The 16622-nt window shown below is 42.4% G+C and overlaps 1 protein-coding gene across 6 annotated transcripts in view; it reads left to right on the plus strand.

Annotated features, from left to right (window-relative positions):
- CPNE1 (copine 1) overlaps positions 1-16622 on the plus strand; it is a 71167-nt gene that overhangs the window by 41876 nt on the left and 12669 nt on the right. For all 6 annotated transcript variants that reach the window (XM_067546866.1, XM_067546862.1, XM_067546861.1 and 3 more), the window contains exons 3-7: positions 369-548; positions 5216-5290; positions 5550-5621; positions 12237-12320; positions 13443-13532. In XM_067546866.1, coding sequence (XP_067402967.1) covers positions 369-548; positions 5216-5290; positions 5550-5621; positions 12237-12320; positions 13443-13532 — 501 coding nt within the window. The remainder of the gene's footprint in view (positions 1-368; positions 549-5215; positions 5291-5549; positions 5622-12236; positions 12321-13442; positions 13533-16622) is intronic.

Raw genomic sequence — 16622 nt, forward strand, 5'->3', positions numbered from 1 at the left:
AGGAATGTTTGTTTTTCTGTTATGATGTGCCACATGCTGCTGCTTTTTCCCTGTGAGGTGGGCAGTCAGCGCATAGTATGTCAGTGGCTTTTTTCCTTAAATTTCAGATTATTTCTCAGCCAAATTAAGTGGCAATTGATTATATAAGTTCTTTATTAATATGCAGGGAGTACAAAGTTGCAGAGCAGTCAGCAGGCCCTCTGGTAGTGGCTAGCTTTAGCAGCCTTGACCCTGCACACCTCAGATATGGTGCATATAACGAGCAGTGAGGGAATGTTTGGGAGTAAGTGGTATACAGAGCTTTGTGGAAGAAAGTGTGGTTAATATGTTTATATGTAGTGATCATCTCCATCTCTTTCTTTGCCTAGTTGGATCGAACTGAAAAGATAAAGAACTGCCAGAAGCCTGAATTCTCCAAGAAGCTGCTCATTGATTACTACTTTGAGAAAGTGCAGAAGCTGAAGTTTGGTGTATATGATATCGATAACAAGTCCTATGATTTAAATGATGATGATTATCTTGGCGGGGTTGAGTGTACATTGGGGCAGGTACTTGCAGAAATTTCATGTAAAATATTCCGCAAAGTGGTGAAAAATGTAGGTTTAAATCTGAAAACAGGAGAAACTTAGATGTCAGAAGCTTTGACGCACTCAGGGGTGAAAGTATTTTGTCCCTTCAACTGATCTCCCATATACCATGTCTACACTATGGGTGCTACAGTGACACCGCTACTGCACGATAGCTATGCTGCTGAAGCACAGTGGTGTATGTGCTTCTCACTGACAGAAAAGGGCTTAGGTCGGCATAGCTACATCACTCAAGGTGTGCATTTTTTCCACCCCTGAGTGCCATAGCTATGTCAGTTAAGTGTAGGGCAGGCCTTAGAAAAAGGGAGTGTGCCACCAGCTTAAATCTGAAATGGAATGGTATTCTCTCAGCCCTTGTATTTTAAGAGTACCCTCTGAAATACAGTATTTTTTCATTCCATTTAGAATGGTACTGAGTAGATCTCTTGCTCTTAGGACTGGCTCTGCTGCAGTTACTATATTTAGGCTTGGTCTGTTCTTAAAAGTTAGGTCAATATAGCTATGTTGGTCAGGGTGTGAACAAGCTATTCCAATCTAACCTCTAGCGTAGATGCATTCCTCTATCAAAATAGCTGCTTTCGTTGACGTGTAGCCACTGTTGTTTGGAGAGGTGATATTCCTACACTGGTCCCCTACACCATCTTCCATCCATGTAGACTGTGTCTACACTACAGGTTTATGCAGGCATTGCTGTGCTGACATAGCTATGCCAGGACAGTCTCCGTAGTGTAGACATATCTTTGTCATTACTGACCCCAGATGAAAAGGAAATTTGGCATCCTTTTTGTTCCCAAAGTTCCTTCAGGATCTTTCATGCTATCTACAGCTGATTTCTTTTCTGTTGGATCTTCTGGCAAGCAGAGGGGATAATTGGTGATTTAAAAAAAAAATCCATTTTAATTTAAACCTTATTTTCATTTAATTGGATTTTTAATCTAAATTAAATCCATTTTTCTTTCTAAAAATAAGCCTACGTAAAATTAAAGTTGAAATTGTAACAACCTATGTTAAGGCCTGACTTTGCTATACTCTGTTAAAATAATTTAAATGAAAACATTAATATTCAAGCAGTATGCTTGCTGCTGAAATTTTAAAGAAATTCTAATTGTTGATCTTCGAGGAGTCTCTGGCTAAGCACCTAAATCAAAGTTTGTTGAAATGTAAAACCAGCTTTTGACAGCAATAGCCTTTCTTCCAATTATTTAAAACTCTTCATTTCAGTTTATTCAGCTAGTTCAGTGCAATGATTGGTTCATTCAGAACTGAATAACTGACTGGGAGTTGAAAGGACGGTTTGTTTCCCTATTCCAGTCTATGATGAAAAACAAGTTATGAGAGGGTGAGAGCTGCTAGATCTAAAACCTTGAAGGGCATGGTGACCAGAAACAGTCAGTTCAATTCACTAAGTATAGACCCTATTTCCTTTGCTTCATAAATCATTGTTTTACGTGCAAAATGTGTTTTGATAAACTTCCTTTTTTTCTTATGTATCCTTAAAATAAGGAATCTGAATTAATGCATGTTAAACTATACAATTGCTTAAATAAATGTGTATAGATATAGTGTATCCTCCTGATTAGCAAAAAGAAGCACCATCAAATTTAGTGGAAAGGTTATGGGTAGCTGCATATCAACATGTTTTAATGATACCAAGCAATGAGAATCAGCCTTTCTTTAGGAAAATAACTAAAAAGTTACAGATGCAAAACAAAATTAAAATTGATTATTTAAATAAGGGTTTCCTGTTTGCTGATTTAAATTATTATTAGAATTGATGATTTCAATCACTTTGATTTTAATCAATCTACCCTGCCTGCAACAGAGACCACTGCAGTTCTAGTGCCATTCTGACACCCTCTCTACAACATGATGTTCTGGTTGGCCAACTCTGTTCTCCCTAAAGCCTAAGTGAAAGAGCTGTTCTGTTCTGAAACATTAGTATCAGTTGCTTGTAACTTGCTTAATTGTGTTCTTTGGTACTGAAACGTCCCAGCCCGAAGCTGATTTCTTTTAAAGAGTTTAAACAAAATCTGTTAAACTTTTCTTTACATTCAGACAAGAAATTATTTTTGGCAGGTTTTATGATCGTGTCTGTCTTTGTCTGTAACGTGGTAACTTTTGAGTGTTGCCTGTGATCCGTTCAAAATTTCAGGGAATGTTCTAGGCACCAATGGGCAGTACCTGATTGAGGGAGTGGGGGAATGGAGAAAAAATGGGGAACACATGGAGCCTCTGGTATCTGTTCAGATGAGCCACACCTTCAGACATCTCTGCAATTGTCTACACGTCAAAGAGCAGATGCTATCAACTGGTTAGCACCTTTCAGCGTAACAATGCCTCTATCTTAGCTCTGTTCATCCTCCCAATAGAGTTCAACATGTTGACATCTTGAATGACTTATCTCCTGGACAGAAAGAAGAGAAGAAATAATGCAGGGAAGGGGAGCCCACAGGGCATCTGGCTGAGAAGATCTTGGTATAGAGGGGTTCTCACAAAGTCCCTGGTATGGGGAGAAGGCAGAGCACTGCCAGTGGAGGGGAATGGGGGATGCAGTTACAGGGAGTCCATGGAAAAGAGTGGATGGGAGGGTGGCATACTAGAAGCTTGTAGGAAGAATGGAGGGATGTAAGGTGTGTGCAGTGAGCCCAGCCTATAGAACCTGCAAAGTATGCAACCCTAGTTTATATTTAAATAGCTGGGATGGGCACATTTTAAAAAATTGAGTTTATTGTAAGGTTAGCCCTCAATGAAGAGTGTGGTTTTCTTAGGGTTGGTCTACACTGAAAAGTTGTATTGGCATAGCTACTTCTCCCAGGCATGAAAAATCAACACCCCGAAGATAGTTAAGTCAACCTAAAACCCAGAGCAGATAGTGCTACCACCTCCTGGGAAGACAGATTACCTACAGTGACTGGAGAACCCCTCCCATCACTGCACTACAGGCTTGTACACACTAGCACTTACTTCAGTATAACTTATGTCACTCAGGAGTGTGAATAAGCCACCCGTCCACATAGCTGCTCGGGGAGTTGGAGTAATTATACCAACGGGAGAGCTCTTTCCTGTCGGCATACAGCATTTGCACTAGCAGCGCTACAGCAGCTACATTGGTACAGCTGCGCCGCCGTAGCGATTCTAGTGTAGACTAATCCTAAGTGTCTGCACTGAAGCACTACAGCGGTGATATTTTAAGTGTAGACTTAACCTGAGATGATTAGTTGTGTGTTTTTGTATGTACAGCACATGAATTTCAATGCACATTTTAATTGTGTTAATGTTCTTTATTCTTTCTGCTGGCAGATAAGATATTACATTTAATGACTTGTTTAAGGATGACCAACCCTGGAAGGGGACAGGAAGCTGGGATTGTGCCTAAAGAAAGTTCTAAATTATTAAAGTATGGTCTTCTGCATTTTTTTAAATTAGAAATTTATGTTCTGTCTGATTGGAGAACTAGGGAAATGATTCCATCTAAAGAAGAGATGAGATTTTAAATTAAACTGTTTAAAACTTTTTTTTTTTAGTTTTTTTAACGCCTGTTTAGCTTCAGTGATTGACACTTTGAAGAGAGGAGGTCTTTAATAAAAAAAAACAAAAAAAAAAAAAAAAAAAACCCACCCCTGCTCTTTCCATTAAAGTGTGAGAGCTAACAGTGTACATGTGCTGTGACCCCCAGCATGTCCTTTAGCAAAACCAGGGAGTAGACACTCCTCATTTTTTCTGAGATACAGTACAAGTAGAAAAATTAAAACCCAAACAAACAACTCCTTTCAGACTTTCTTTATATGTTATAATAAAGCAGAAAAACAAACCCAATTTTTTAGAAATTTTTTACAGACACCTTTTAAATCAATAGGAGAAACAATATTTTCAATCCTGATTAAATCACACTTTTCTGGTGATCACACAAGAATCTGTCTCAGAAAACAAATACCTGGAACAAAAATTCTTAAAACAATTTCCCACTGAGTTAAAAAAATGAGATGTCTTCTTATAAATTGCTCAAAATGGAGAGCGCATTAAACATCATGGAATATAAGCTAACAAAGGAGGAGTAGGGGGTAATTGGAGAACTCTAGCAGGGCAACTTCTCAATGTTTAGTTGCCTTTGTGTGAAAAGGGAAGGTGACTGCAGCAGAGTATGAATGAGTATTGGAGACCCCATCTATTCCTCCAGATGGTTGGATGGTCAGCCTGGGGGTAGGAAGGTGGTTTCAAATATATTAAAATATGACTTGGTATGTTGAATGGCCTCTTTCTATTCCTAGAATTTCTTTGACCCTTATAGTTAAATATCTTTGTCTCAAGGTGTCATTGAGAGGCAAAAATTAGAGGTGAAAGGAATGTAAGGATTAGGTTGCAGGGCGTGTCAATGGATGTCAGAGCTGGAATATTGTAACCTCATAATAATGTATAGCTTTTGGGTAAGTAAAATTTGGAAAAGTGCTTTCGTGATTTAGGGGCATATGTCCCATTGACTTTCAGTGTTGCTTAGGCTCCTAAGGGTCTCGGTTACTTTTGAAAATGGAACTTAGGCACTTAAGTGATTTGGGGAATTTTACTGTGGAAGAATTACCGTGTTTTCTGTGTCTAATTCCATAATTATATATGCCTTCATTTGTCTTTAGATTGTGTCCAGTAAAACACTTACTCGACCTTTGGAGTTGAAGAAAGGAAAACCAGCAGGGAAAGGCACCATTAAGGTAACTGTCCATTGTGTATTTCCTTTGAATAAATGAGCTTGTAACTTGATGTAGAGTTAAATTTCTTCAGTTAAATAAATTAGCTTTGGGTAAATTAATTTCAAAGTTTGTCTGCTTTTTGGCAGTGTTAAGTTGTGTTACTTGATTTTATATATGTGTGTAAGAAAACATATTTACAGCCAGAAGCAAAGTCCCTTTCATGTACCCGAGTCTGCTAAACTGCATTGGAAATTAATTTGTCATTAAATTCTTGACACAGATTTCAGCAGAAGAGATTAAAGACACAAGAGTTGTCAGTCTAGAGATTGAAGCACAGAACTTGGACAAAAAGGTAATTGACTTACACAGTTACATGTGTTTTTGTAGCTTGCAGTAAAATGGAATTCAGTTCCACTTGCTCTGTGTGTGTGTTCACTGATTTTTTTTTTTTTTTTAAATCGAGAGGACAGTGTGAAAGAGGAAGTTCTTGCACTTAGTAAATGCTTGAACAGGAAACATGCTATTTATAATCTGACTTTGATGTCACACAAAAAGTTACCAAACCGCACGTTTGGGATTAGCCTTACCTTTCACTCAAAGTGATTTCATTGAGATGTGTCCTTGGTAAAGGGCAGTTTACCTGAAAAAACATCCTTGAGGTAGAATTGAAAGGTGACTTAGGCTAAATTTTAAGTGTATTGGGTAATGATACGAGAACTTCCAAAGGTTCAAAGTTGAGTTTTGAATCCTTGTCTGCAGCTTCTCCCAATTATCCAGACTGGAGTCCTCCCCCACATACTCTACTGCCCATCATCACACCAAAAAACTGATCCACCTCCTTCCTTCTCCTGTTTCCAAATTGCTCCTTTGATCCTATGTTGGGGTGAGACTGACTGATCCTTTACAAAGTTGGTGTACCTTTCTTCTGCATTATAGCACTGGGTGGAACTAAACACTCAATGAGAAATAACAATCTAAATATGGAAAATGCATATTCAGTGTTAACAAAGACATACTGAAGACCACACAAGATGTATTTAGTGTTGAATTCTATATAGAGCTTACATTGGAACAAAACTTTTTGTTTTTCTCCAAAAGTAAGTGGGTTACTGGTGTAAACTTCATGATGTTAACTTTTATTCCCTTACAATTTTGTGTCATTTTTGTTTGGGGTTTTTTTATCCATTTTTATTAAGAAATCTTTTCAAATTGGGCTCTGACTGAAATTTGTCCTTGACAAGCCAACCTTTTATTATAGACAAATATCTCTTAAAAACATGGTATATTCTCACAAAATGCAGGAGGCAGGAGTATCCTGAGTAGATCTAGTGGAGTGTGTAGCTGCTTCTCTGAGTGAAGATCCCTATTGTATTCCACTGAGGGTTGCACATGCGCCTGGAGTTGGAGAATTTGAAAGTAGTATCTGTTGGTCCGTGCATGCACCCTGGCTCACTTTGTGCTTCCGAGTGCATCTCCAATTCTTTCTCACCACCACATGGTCCAGGTTGGAGCTTTGTGTCCTTGTCTCTGACGCATCTTTAAACACATCATTGTACGTCTTGAATTTTAGAGATTTATTGTAGTTTTTATTACTTAGGGTAGATAGATCCGGGGTTCATTCCCTCCCCCTCATTCCCTCTCTGTATGGGTACCGGACTATACCCAGGACCCTGGGCTTCAAACTTAGCGCCTCCTGCTCATGGTCCTTCTCATTAAGCAATGAACACTGATGCTGCCTCTGCTGCTTGGGGGAAGCTCACGTCCAGGTGCAGTATCTGCCAGTCCAGGTGCAGTATCTGCCAGTCCTTCCCTAGCCGTATCTGGAAAGGCCAGGCTTTCCTTCTCTGGAATCACCTCATGGAAGTCTCAATGAGGCCTCACTCGGACCCAGGCCAGGGGACACTCCCTCACACCCTGTACATTAGCCTGAAACCCTACTGGCCATACTGGGGACCCGGGTCCTGATACCCTTGCTCAGAACCAGCCCAATCCACAAGGAAATCTTCACTTGCCTCCCCATTGAGGGCCTTCTAGTGGGCACTCGTATCTATTGATGGAGGAGGAACCCTGTAGCCGGGCTCTGACGGTGCTGCTGGAATCAGTGAGATTTTCCATCCCCTTCTCCTCCTCCAGTGGATCCACATTGAGAAACAGGAATTGATTGGAAACGTCTAGCTGCGTTGACTTTCTCCCAGTCCTTTTTTCTCTGGCAGCCACAGCCTACCCATCCTAGTCTATCTCTAGCCGTGGAGAATGACGCCATGACCTCTTGCCTCTGGATGTCTACGAACTACTAAGTCTCCTTCTGACTTTTCTCTCTGACTCCATGGTGTCCACTGGGTGGTCCACTGGGATACTGATGTTTCTTGACCCTGGCTGTCTAGGAACTCCTCAGCTTCTCTGATTCTCTACTTGCCCTTCCAGTCCTAGAATTTTCTCCTTCAGGACAGCCACCAACCTACACTTGATGCACAGGAAGTCAGTTCTGGCTTCAGGCAGGAAAGAAAGCAGAGCACATCCATTGCAGGTCACCACTACCATTCCATCGCTGGCCATCTTGAAACCACTCAAAGAGCTGTACCTAGAAGAAAAGCCTCTCATACGCCATCTCTCATACGCTCCATCTGCCACCACCAGGGAGCGATTAACAACTCAGACTTCAAACATCGGGACTGATCAAAGTTCCATGGGTTAGAGCTCACAGCTTTTATCAAAGCACTGATCAAATCTCCTTTGGAACGGAGATTGTCCAGTGTTTGGAAAATGCCTTGCACACGGTGGTACTGCCAATAAATAAATCAATTCAGTGGCAAAAAACTGCCTTCACACAGAGTTATAGTTGCTTGGTGGTATGTTGTCCCCTTGCAGAACTTTGAGTTGAGCAAAACTCAAAATTCTGAAAATTGGAAAATGTAAAGTCAAGGTTGCTTAAGCAACCTTAACTGTGCCCTCTTTCAGCAATTCCCCAGTATGCCCTGTTAACACACACATCTTTACTCTGCTATCCCCATAGTTGAAATGTGCAAGTTCTTCATTCTTCTTACAATCCATTCACTCTCACCCACAGGATTCCATCTAACACTAGTAAAGGACAAAAGGGGGTGGGTGGAAAAAAGTTGCCCACACCATATTCCTGCTACCCTTTTTGAGGAAGGACTCAATATGTACACACTATAAGATTTGGGAGATTCTTTGGGAAAGAGCGTTCTGTGGCACCTTAAAGACTAACAAATTTATTTGGGCATAAGCTTTCATGGGCAGAAACCCCCTTCACGACAAAGTGGGTTTCTGCCCACAAAAGTTTCTGCCCAAATAAATTTTGTTAGTCTTTAAGGTGCCACAGAACTCTCGCTGTTTTGCTAAAAACAGACTAACATGGCTACCCATCTGGAACTCATCTCCAGAAAGAGCACCACCTGTGTACGATTTAAGAACCACTTCACAGCCTTTTACAACTCCCTTATGCTTACTAATAGGACACAATCTACTTTCACTTTACCAACATTAAAGCATTAGAATCATCTCATATTCCACTTCACTGCTGACAGTACCCTTTACAATAAAAACACTATGCCCTGCTAGTGACATAATCTATGTAGTTCTGAGTAGAAATGATGTATACTGCATTCTGAAGATCCACATGGGCCTTTTCTCTTTCCTCACACACACAAGGGTAGAAATCATAGACCACTTCATATAGTCACAGCTACATCACACCTCCAAGTAATACACAGGTCTCACAAACATACCTTTACCAAGCAGAGCAAACTACTGCCTCCGCCATTCCTGTACTTAGCACACTCACTTTCCCTGGAATGCGTGCACACAGTAAATCCTTAGACTGCTCTTATATCCTAGCTCGCTACCAACAAGACCTTGTGTAAAAAGCCTGTGCCCTGCTAGTTCTGTAATGTACACAGTTCTGCACTGAAATGATGCATACTGGGTCCTGAAGGTACATATGCAGCTCTTCCCTCTGCTCACACACATTGGAGTTTGCAAAACATAGATCTCCTCATATAATTACAGCTGTCACACACCTCTAAGTAACCCGTGCCTGTCCTCCTCCCCTAAACAGACCTTTGCCAAGTGGGCCCAACTACTGCCTGCACCCTGTAGTGTAAGTACACCTATCATGTAATAAACTGACTGCGCCTGGAGTGTATCCAAATAATTCCCATTGGCTACTGCCAGCTCCAGGGGACCAGAGGGACGTTGGCAGCCTTTTTTTTTTTTTGTTTTTGTTTTTTAACAGATGGAATCCTGTGGGGGAGAGTGAAGGGGTTGGAAAATAAAGTTGAAGAGCTTATGTTTCAGTGACTGTGGGGCTGGCAGAGTGCAAGTGTGTGTGTTAATGGGGAGTACTGGGGAACTGCTAGCAATGGTCCATTGGCAGATGGGGTGGAGTGTGCGGAGGCTGGGGAGCACTGGCAAAGCAGGGCCTGCAGGGATGCTGGGTGCATTGCAGAACTGGAGGATGCAGGGGGGTTCAAGTGCAGGATTGGGGTGCACGATCAGAACTGGAGGGTGCAGGGGGGGTTGGGGTGTGCTGGCAGAGCTGGGAGGCCATGCTTCCCTCACTTGGGTCCCCACCTCTCTTGCCTCATCTATTTATCCTTATTTATCCCCCTTCCCCTTCACTGCAGTCCCAACACTTGCTCCCCGCATTCCCCCACGCCTCTGCCCCTAATATCCCCCCAAGCATTTGCATCTCTAATATTCCCCCAAAAGACTTTGATGACACTCCCTCCAAAATACACCTGGCACCCACAACTCTCACATTGCAGCAGCCTCCAGCCCCTCAGTGCAGAACATCGCTTGTTCTAGGTGAGGGCTGTGCTAACTTACCATTATGTTAATGGCAGCCCACATTCATAGCCAACAAGAGGGCTGTGATTCATCTAGTCCTTAGTCTCTTGGTTTAACAGTACGAGGCAGCAGAAGGGAAACCCATTTTGGGAGGGGAGGGGGCTGTAACCCAGAAACCCCTTGATCAATTACCCCAAATTTGCATAACTAACGTTACCCCACACTCCCATGAGGCACACCAAATTTCAAAGAAATCTGCCTAAGCATGTTGATTTTCGATGACTTAGAAAGGTCAACCTTCAAACAGATATCGTGACACAACCACAACTATAGTGGTGCTCCTGTCCCACTATAATATGTGCACTACCACACAAACTTCTGTTAATTCTGTCCCACTTGGGACATCAGCCTACCATCATTCCCTTCACCAGACTGCCTCCTCTGAGTGCAATGTCCTTCTACACCAAACACCCACAGCGGAGTGTTCAGAGATGGATAATTTGGTAGAGAATTATGCATAGAAGGGCATATGAGAGGGGCAAAGTTAGATTGGGCTGGTCTGTAGTGTATGCTTGCTGAGCTAATGGTCAGGCCTGTGCTTGTGAGTGGAGAAGAGGGTAGGTGACTTAACTTCTTGCTTTTGTGCGTTTATGTGAGATACATTGTGTGTGACAACCTTATCAGCTTCATGACAACATTTTAGTAGTTATTACAACAGGGTTTAGAGTGAAAAATTGGTGAGGTAGAAATGATGGAGTAATAGCAATACAAGCTTATTTTTCTGTAGGCTAGCTGACTGCACAAATTGTAAATATAAAGGACTTTTTTTGTTAAGGGAGTCTCAGCTTGCAGTTATTGGCTGGTGACATTCTGTAGGACTTATAGTACAGTTAGTCTTCAGGGATCTGAAAGAGAATAAGATAGTGGCTTTATAGATTTTATTTATTGCATGATTCAGGAAGCTGTTTATTGTGTAAGGGGCAACTTGGAAGAAAGCATCACAGTGCTTGGCAAGGAGCCCATAGGGCAGGTAGATAGGCTGGGTCTGAACTGGGAATGGCATTTAAAGGTAATAAGCTTACATTTGCTGTGGAGAAGGGAAGGCCTAGGGGAGAGGAGAGGTGGATGTTGTGATGTGACCAAAATGCTGAGCTGGGAAGATCTTAGCAGCAGTGTTGTAAACAGACTTGAACAAGGTTGCAATAGTCCAGGCCATAGAGGAGATTTCAGTAGTCAAGGTGCCAGATGATAAGAGCCTGGATGACTGCCTTTGCTGTTGGGCAGAGGGGAAGGATCAAGTTGTTGAAATATTAGATAGGAAGAAATGGCAAGATTGAGGCTATGATTACACTACCGTCTATATCGGCAAAACTTACGTCACCCAGGGTCTGAATATTCTACCCCGCTGAGTGATATAAGTTACACCAACATAAACACTCTTGTGAACAGTGCTAGGTCAATGGGAGAGCTTCTCCTGCCAGCAAAGAGCGCCTTCACCAGGAGCGCTGCAGCGGCATAGCTGTATCGGTACAGCTGCACCACTGTACGTATTGTCATGTCCTTAGACACTGCCTGAATATTTAGGTCTAGACCAGCGGTTCTCAAACTTCATTGCACTGTGCCCCCCTTCTGACAACAAAAATTACTACATGACCTGGGGTAGAGCAGGGGACAGAGCTGCCCAGGGTGGGTGGGAGGGTCTGGTGTCCGAGCCCTGCCGCCCTGGGCTGAAGCCCTCAGGCAAGTCAAATGCTGGCCCTGGCGACCCCATTAAAACCCACTTTGTGGTCCCGACCCATAGTTTGAGAACTGCTGGTCTAGACAGGGCTGAGGTAAAGATGACACCCCTGTCATAGACCTGAGCATCAGGGAGGGAGAGTGAGGGTGATGGTGCTTCTTGGTGATGAAGAAAGAGGAGTGTCTTTGGAGAAGATGAGGAGTTCAATCTGAGTCTTTTGTTCTGGTAGTTCAGAAAATGCAATAAACAGAAGAAGGGGGGAAATGAATGTAATTTTTAAAAGTGCAGATGTCAAACATACAGTCTGTAAAACATGTTGCATTATAATTACTTCTAAATTGCTCTATCTTAATCTTTTATTATTTGGGTAAAGCCGTTGATTACTCTGATTTTTTTGTTTTTTTTGTTTTTTGTTTACAGGATTTTTTGGGCAAATCAGATCCATTTTTGGAGTTTTACAAGCAGAATGATGGTGGAAAATGGCAGCTGGTCTACAGATCAGAGGTGGGGTTTCCACACTGACTCAGCCGTTTCTGGCATTAGGTTCTGCTATCATTTCTTGTAAAGAGAGAACATATTGTGTTGTGAGGAATAGGATATTGCTGTGATTTCACAGAAACTAGTTTTAGCATTAGTGGTGCATGAGTTTAATAGACACTAACTTGCACTTCATTAAGTGTGTTTCATCTCAAAGGATTCCAAAGTATTTTCCAAACAAACTCATAAGGGTAGACAGAATGTAGTTATCCACACTGGGGTTTTGCACAACACACTAGGCTCATGGCCCATGGCACTTTAACAAGAGTAGAGAGTCCTTGATGGCCATATGTTAGGGCCTTTTAAAAATGTTTCATGTGAAAAAAGATGCAGTGTCCTCTAATGTGGCTTGCTTCTTTCAGTACCCTGTGGTTTACAGGATCTCTCATCCAGATATTAATCAATCTTGCATACTTTTCGTCTACACCAAAACTTAGGTTGACCTAGCTACATTGCTCAGGGCTGCAAAAAATGTCATGACCTGTGCAGCATAGTTAGGTTGACTTAACCCCCATTGCAGTTACTGTCTCTTAAAAGGGTGGATTTACTACAAAGATTGAAAAACCCCTTCTGTCGCTGTAGAAAGCGTCTACACTACAGCGATGTAGCTGTCGTGCTTTTTGTGTTGACAGGCCCTTAGCAGGCAAAATCAGAGGGGCTCACAGCCTGAGGCTTGATCTATACTTAAAATTGATATCAACATAGCTGTGTCAGTCAGGGGTGTGAAACCTCCCCACATCTTTGACCCATGGAGCTGTGCTGGCAAAACCTCCAGGGTAGATGCAGCTATTCTGACAGCAGAGTGCTTCTGTCTACATAACTAATGTTGTTCAGGGAAGTTGTGTTAGTTCACTGGCACAAAACTCCTACTGTCAGTGTAAGCTGTATCTGCTGCCAGGGGCTGTACGTACATAGGTCTTTCTGCATGGGATCTGTCGAGTAGTCGTAGTCTGAGACACCATACCTCCCATTTAAGAATTGCCTCCAGTAGATCCTCAGCATAGTGCAGAACTCTTGATTTAAAAAATGTTAACTCTTAATGTGGCATCCCCCATACATGATTGATTTATTGAATTTGTTATTTTACAGGTGATTAAGAACAATTTAAATCCATGCTGGAAGAAGTTTAGTGTTCCTTTGCAGACGTTCTGTGGAGGGGACTTCAATAAACCAATCAAGGTAAATGCTTAAGTGATTAGATTCTCTCTTTTATTCCTTTACTATTGGAAGTCATCACCTCTAGGTTGACATTAACTATGTAGTTATCAGGCTGTTCAGTCTTTGCATACCTAGAAAAGTTTGGGTTTTTTTGTTTTTTTTAAATTTAAATATTAGCAAAGAAGAGATCATTTATGTTAAATGCAAACCTATGTTAGTGCAATATCACATCAGATTTAAAATAGGGCAAGAAATGCAAAAGTGAAGTTTCCCCACACTCTTTCCTGACAACTGATCCAGACAAAATTATCATCTGAAAAATAACTGAGAGGCTCATTCAGCACTGAACCAAACTGATTTTGCTGAGGAAGGAGATGGTGCAAAGCAAGCCTCGTTGCCATCTTTTATCTTATCCATTCATATGAGCAGGGAACCTTTCCCTATTGCCCGTTTGAGCAGGGGTTCTTCCTTGAAAATGCTCTGGTTTTAGGTCTAGATTCTAACTCCTTGAGCTGTTACATACAATAAATGACTGTCTGACTCTTACGAGTAGGCCTTCAGCATAATACAGCAAATCACTTTAAGAAAGTGGAGTTTCATAAAGCACACTATGTAGTTACCTAGTCTAAGTCTCTGCTTTATACATGGAGTCCAAAAATATGCTCTTTCCACAGTGAATGAATTCAAAACCACATGCTGTTCTTTCTAACCCAGCCTTTTTTTCTGGTCAGTCAACCCAAAAAATCTTTTCTTCCCAGGTTGTTCCTGTCTCGTTGTATTTAGAGGAAGCCTTGTGCTAGGAATCAGATCTTAAAGGTTTAGCAAAATACATGCATGCCAGTCAGTGTGCATGTGCAGCGTGGTAAATCCAAAGAATAACTGAGTTTGCTAAATTGGAAATAAAAATTTGAAGTAGGACTTGGATGCTAAATATGTGGTAAAAGATGTTAGTGATAATTTAATGTGCTTCATAAGTGGGGGGAAAAAACTGAAGCAGTCAGAGTTGATAGCCTGTGATGGCCCATTATAGCTCAAAAGAGCATGTTTCAGAGCTGTTTGAGCATTGTAACATTCTAGCAGCATTAAGGCTACACTACAAACTCCAGCAGGAGCTGTGAAATTGACAAGAATGACAGCCAACAGCCAATGTAAGTAAGGCAGTGTCCACACAGACACTGAGCCCCCCTGACTACACTAACATAAGCCCTGCGCCTCTCATGGAGGTGGAGTTATGATGTTGGTGTAGCTGGTCATTTACGTCAGTGGGCGCAAAGTTGTATTGTAGACACGGACATAATCAGTTCGATGGAAGCTGCCTTAGGTCTACCTAACTCTGTGATGTAGACCAGGCCTAGTTGTGTCGACAGAACAGTGGAGGTGTACACACTGACGTGCTCCTCCCACAGATGTAACTCCCCTGGTGTGCCGACATCATAAAACCACCTCAACGACAGGTATAGGGCACATGTCAGCATAGATAGGGTGAAGCAGTCTCAGTGTAAATTGTGTTCCTTACATTGGCTGTTGGCTGTCATTCTTGTCAATTTCACAGCTCCAGGGGACTGGGCTAGAGCCATGAAATTGACAAAAAAACTAGGCAGCTAGAGCCCAAGTGCCCCCTGCTTCCCTGGGGAGTGGAGTGGCTGGACCCGGGCTACCAGCTTGGAGGGGGGCAGGGAGAAGGGAGGGCAGCTGGGAGCCAGGGCAGCCTTGTCAATTTCATGGCTCAGCTGTGAAATTGACAGGGCTGCCCAGCACCCAGTGGGGAACAGGGTGGGGGGTGGGCGAGAAGTCCGTGCAGTTTTTTTGTTTGTTTGTTTTCCCCAGTGGGAACCGGGGAGGGGAGAAGCCCTGGACAGCTTCCCCCATAAGGAATGGGGGTGGGCAGCCTGCTGGGAGCTCAGGAGCTTGCGGATCAGCTGGGCTTCTGGCAGGGAGCTGCTAACAGAGCTGAAAGATGGGGCTCTCAACTCCCCACACTGCCCCTCTTAGGTGGGTGGAAGCGCTGCTGGTGCGGACAGACAGCAACCCAAGGAGGGCAGTGTGGGCATCAGTAATTAATGCAGTGGCTGTAAGTCGATCTTTGTAGTGTAGACATGGCCTAAGTCTCTGAAACGTCCCATGCTGTTACTGGGAATGGAGTCAGTGGGTTCTGATGACTTACTGGACTTGTTTCGCCACCCGGATACAAGGGATGTTGGAGTAGCTCTTTAGGTGGAGAGGATATCAGGCTCTGAGGTGAGACGTCCCTGTCCTACAGCATCAATGCTTTAAATGTCAGCATTAATGATTTAATTGCTGATTGTTTTAGCAGATAGGGTGATGAATAGGGTGGCAGAGAAGCTCATGATGGAAACTGAAAGTGGCTGCAGGGTGGGGAATGCAGAGGAAAGAAGGAAACAGGAAAAAAAAGGAGGGGGAAGGAAGAGAAATAAAGGAAGAAATAACAGTGCTCTTTAAAGTGAGCATGCGTCCCACTGAGTGAGCTTGAATGTGACTATAAGAAACTTAACTGAACTTTCAGTTATTTTTTATTATGTAAATGCCACATTTCACCCTTGATTTTTATGCAGATTTCCCAATGACCAATGGGAAGAGCTGCAGTGGATCAAAGGGAGTTTGAGAGATCTCAATTTAACCCCTAGCCTATGGTCTATAATTACACATGTAATTTGGGCCTCTCCAAAGAATGAGTTTGATACCCTTCCCTAAAGTGTTCACTGGGCATTGCTCAGAGCACGACACTAGGAGAAGCTGAGTCTAGCAGAAGGCTTGTGGTTGTACTGATTTTTTTCATTTATAAAGCCAGACCCCTGAAAGTCAGTAGGTTTTGAAGTCAGGGGAGCAGGTGGAATTTGCTTTTGAACTGGTGGGGAAAGGCACCTGTTCATAAGCATTGCTTCTGGATTGCTTACTACTGGAGTACTTTCATTCTGTGATTTTTAATGTGTTGTGTGTTCTGTGCATAGTAAAGCCTTATATATACTGCTTTATATTGGCTAACGTCATGCGGTGGTCTCACTGATTTAGATCTTAGCATGCTCTCAATGCCATGGTCTGTAGCTTTGGCAAAAAGTATTAGGGAATCAGGTCTCCAGGTTGATCTGAACA

This window comes from Emydura macquarii, unplaced genomic scaffold, assembly GCF_026122565.2.
Source record: "Emydura macquarii macquarii isolate MOO-44397 ecotype Brisbane River unplaced genomic scaffold, CSIRO-AGI_Emac_v2 contig_1170, whole genome shotgun sequence".
Lineage (NCBI taxonomy): Eukaryota > Metazoa > Chordata > Testudines > Chelidae > Emydura > Emydura macquarii.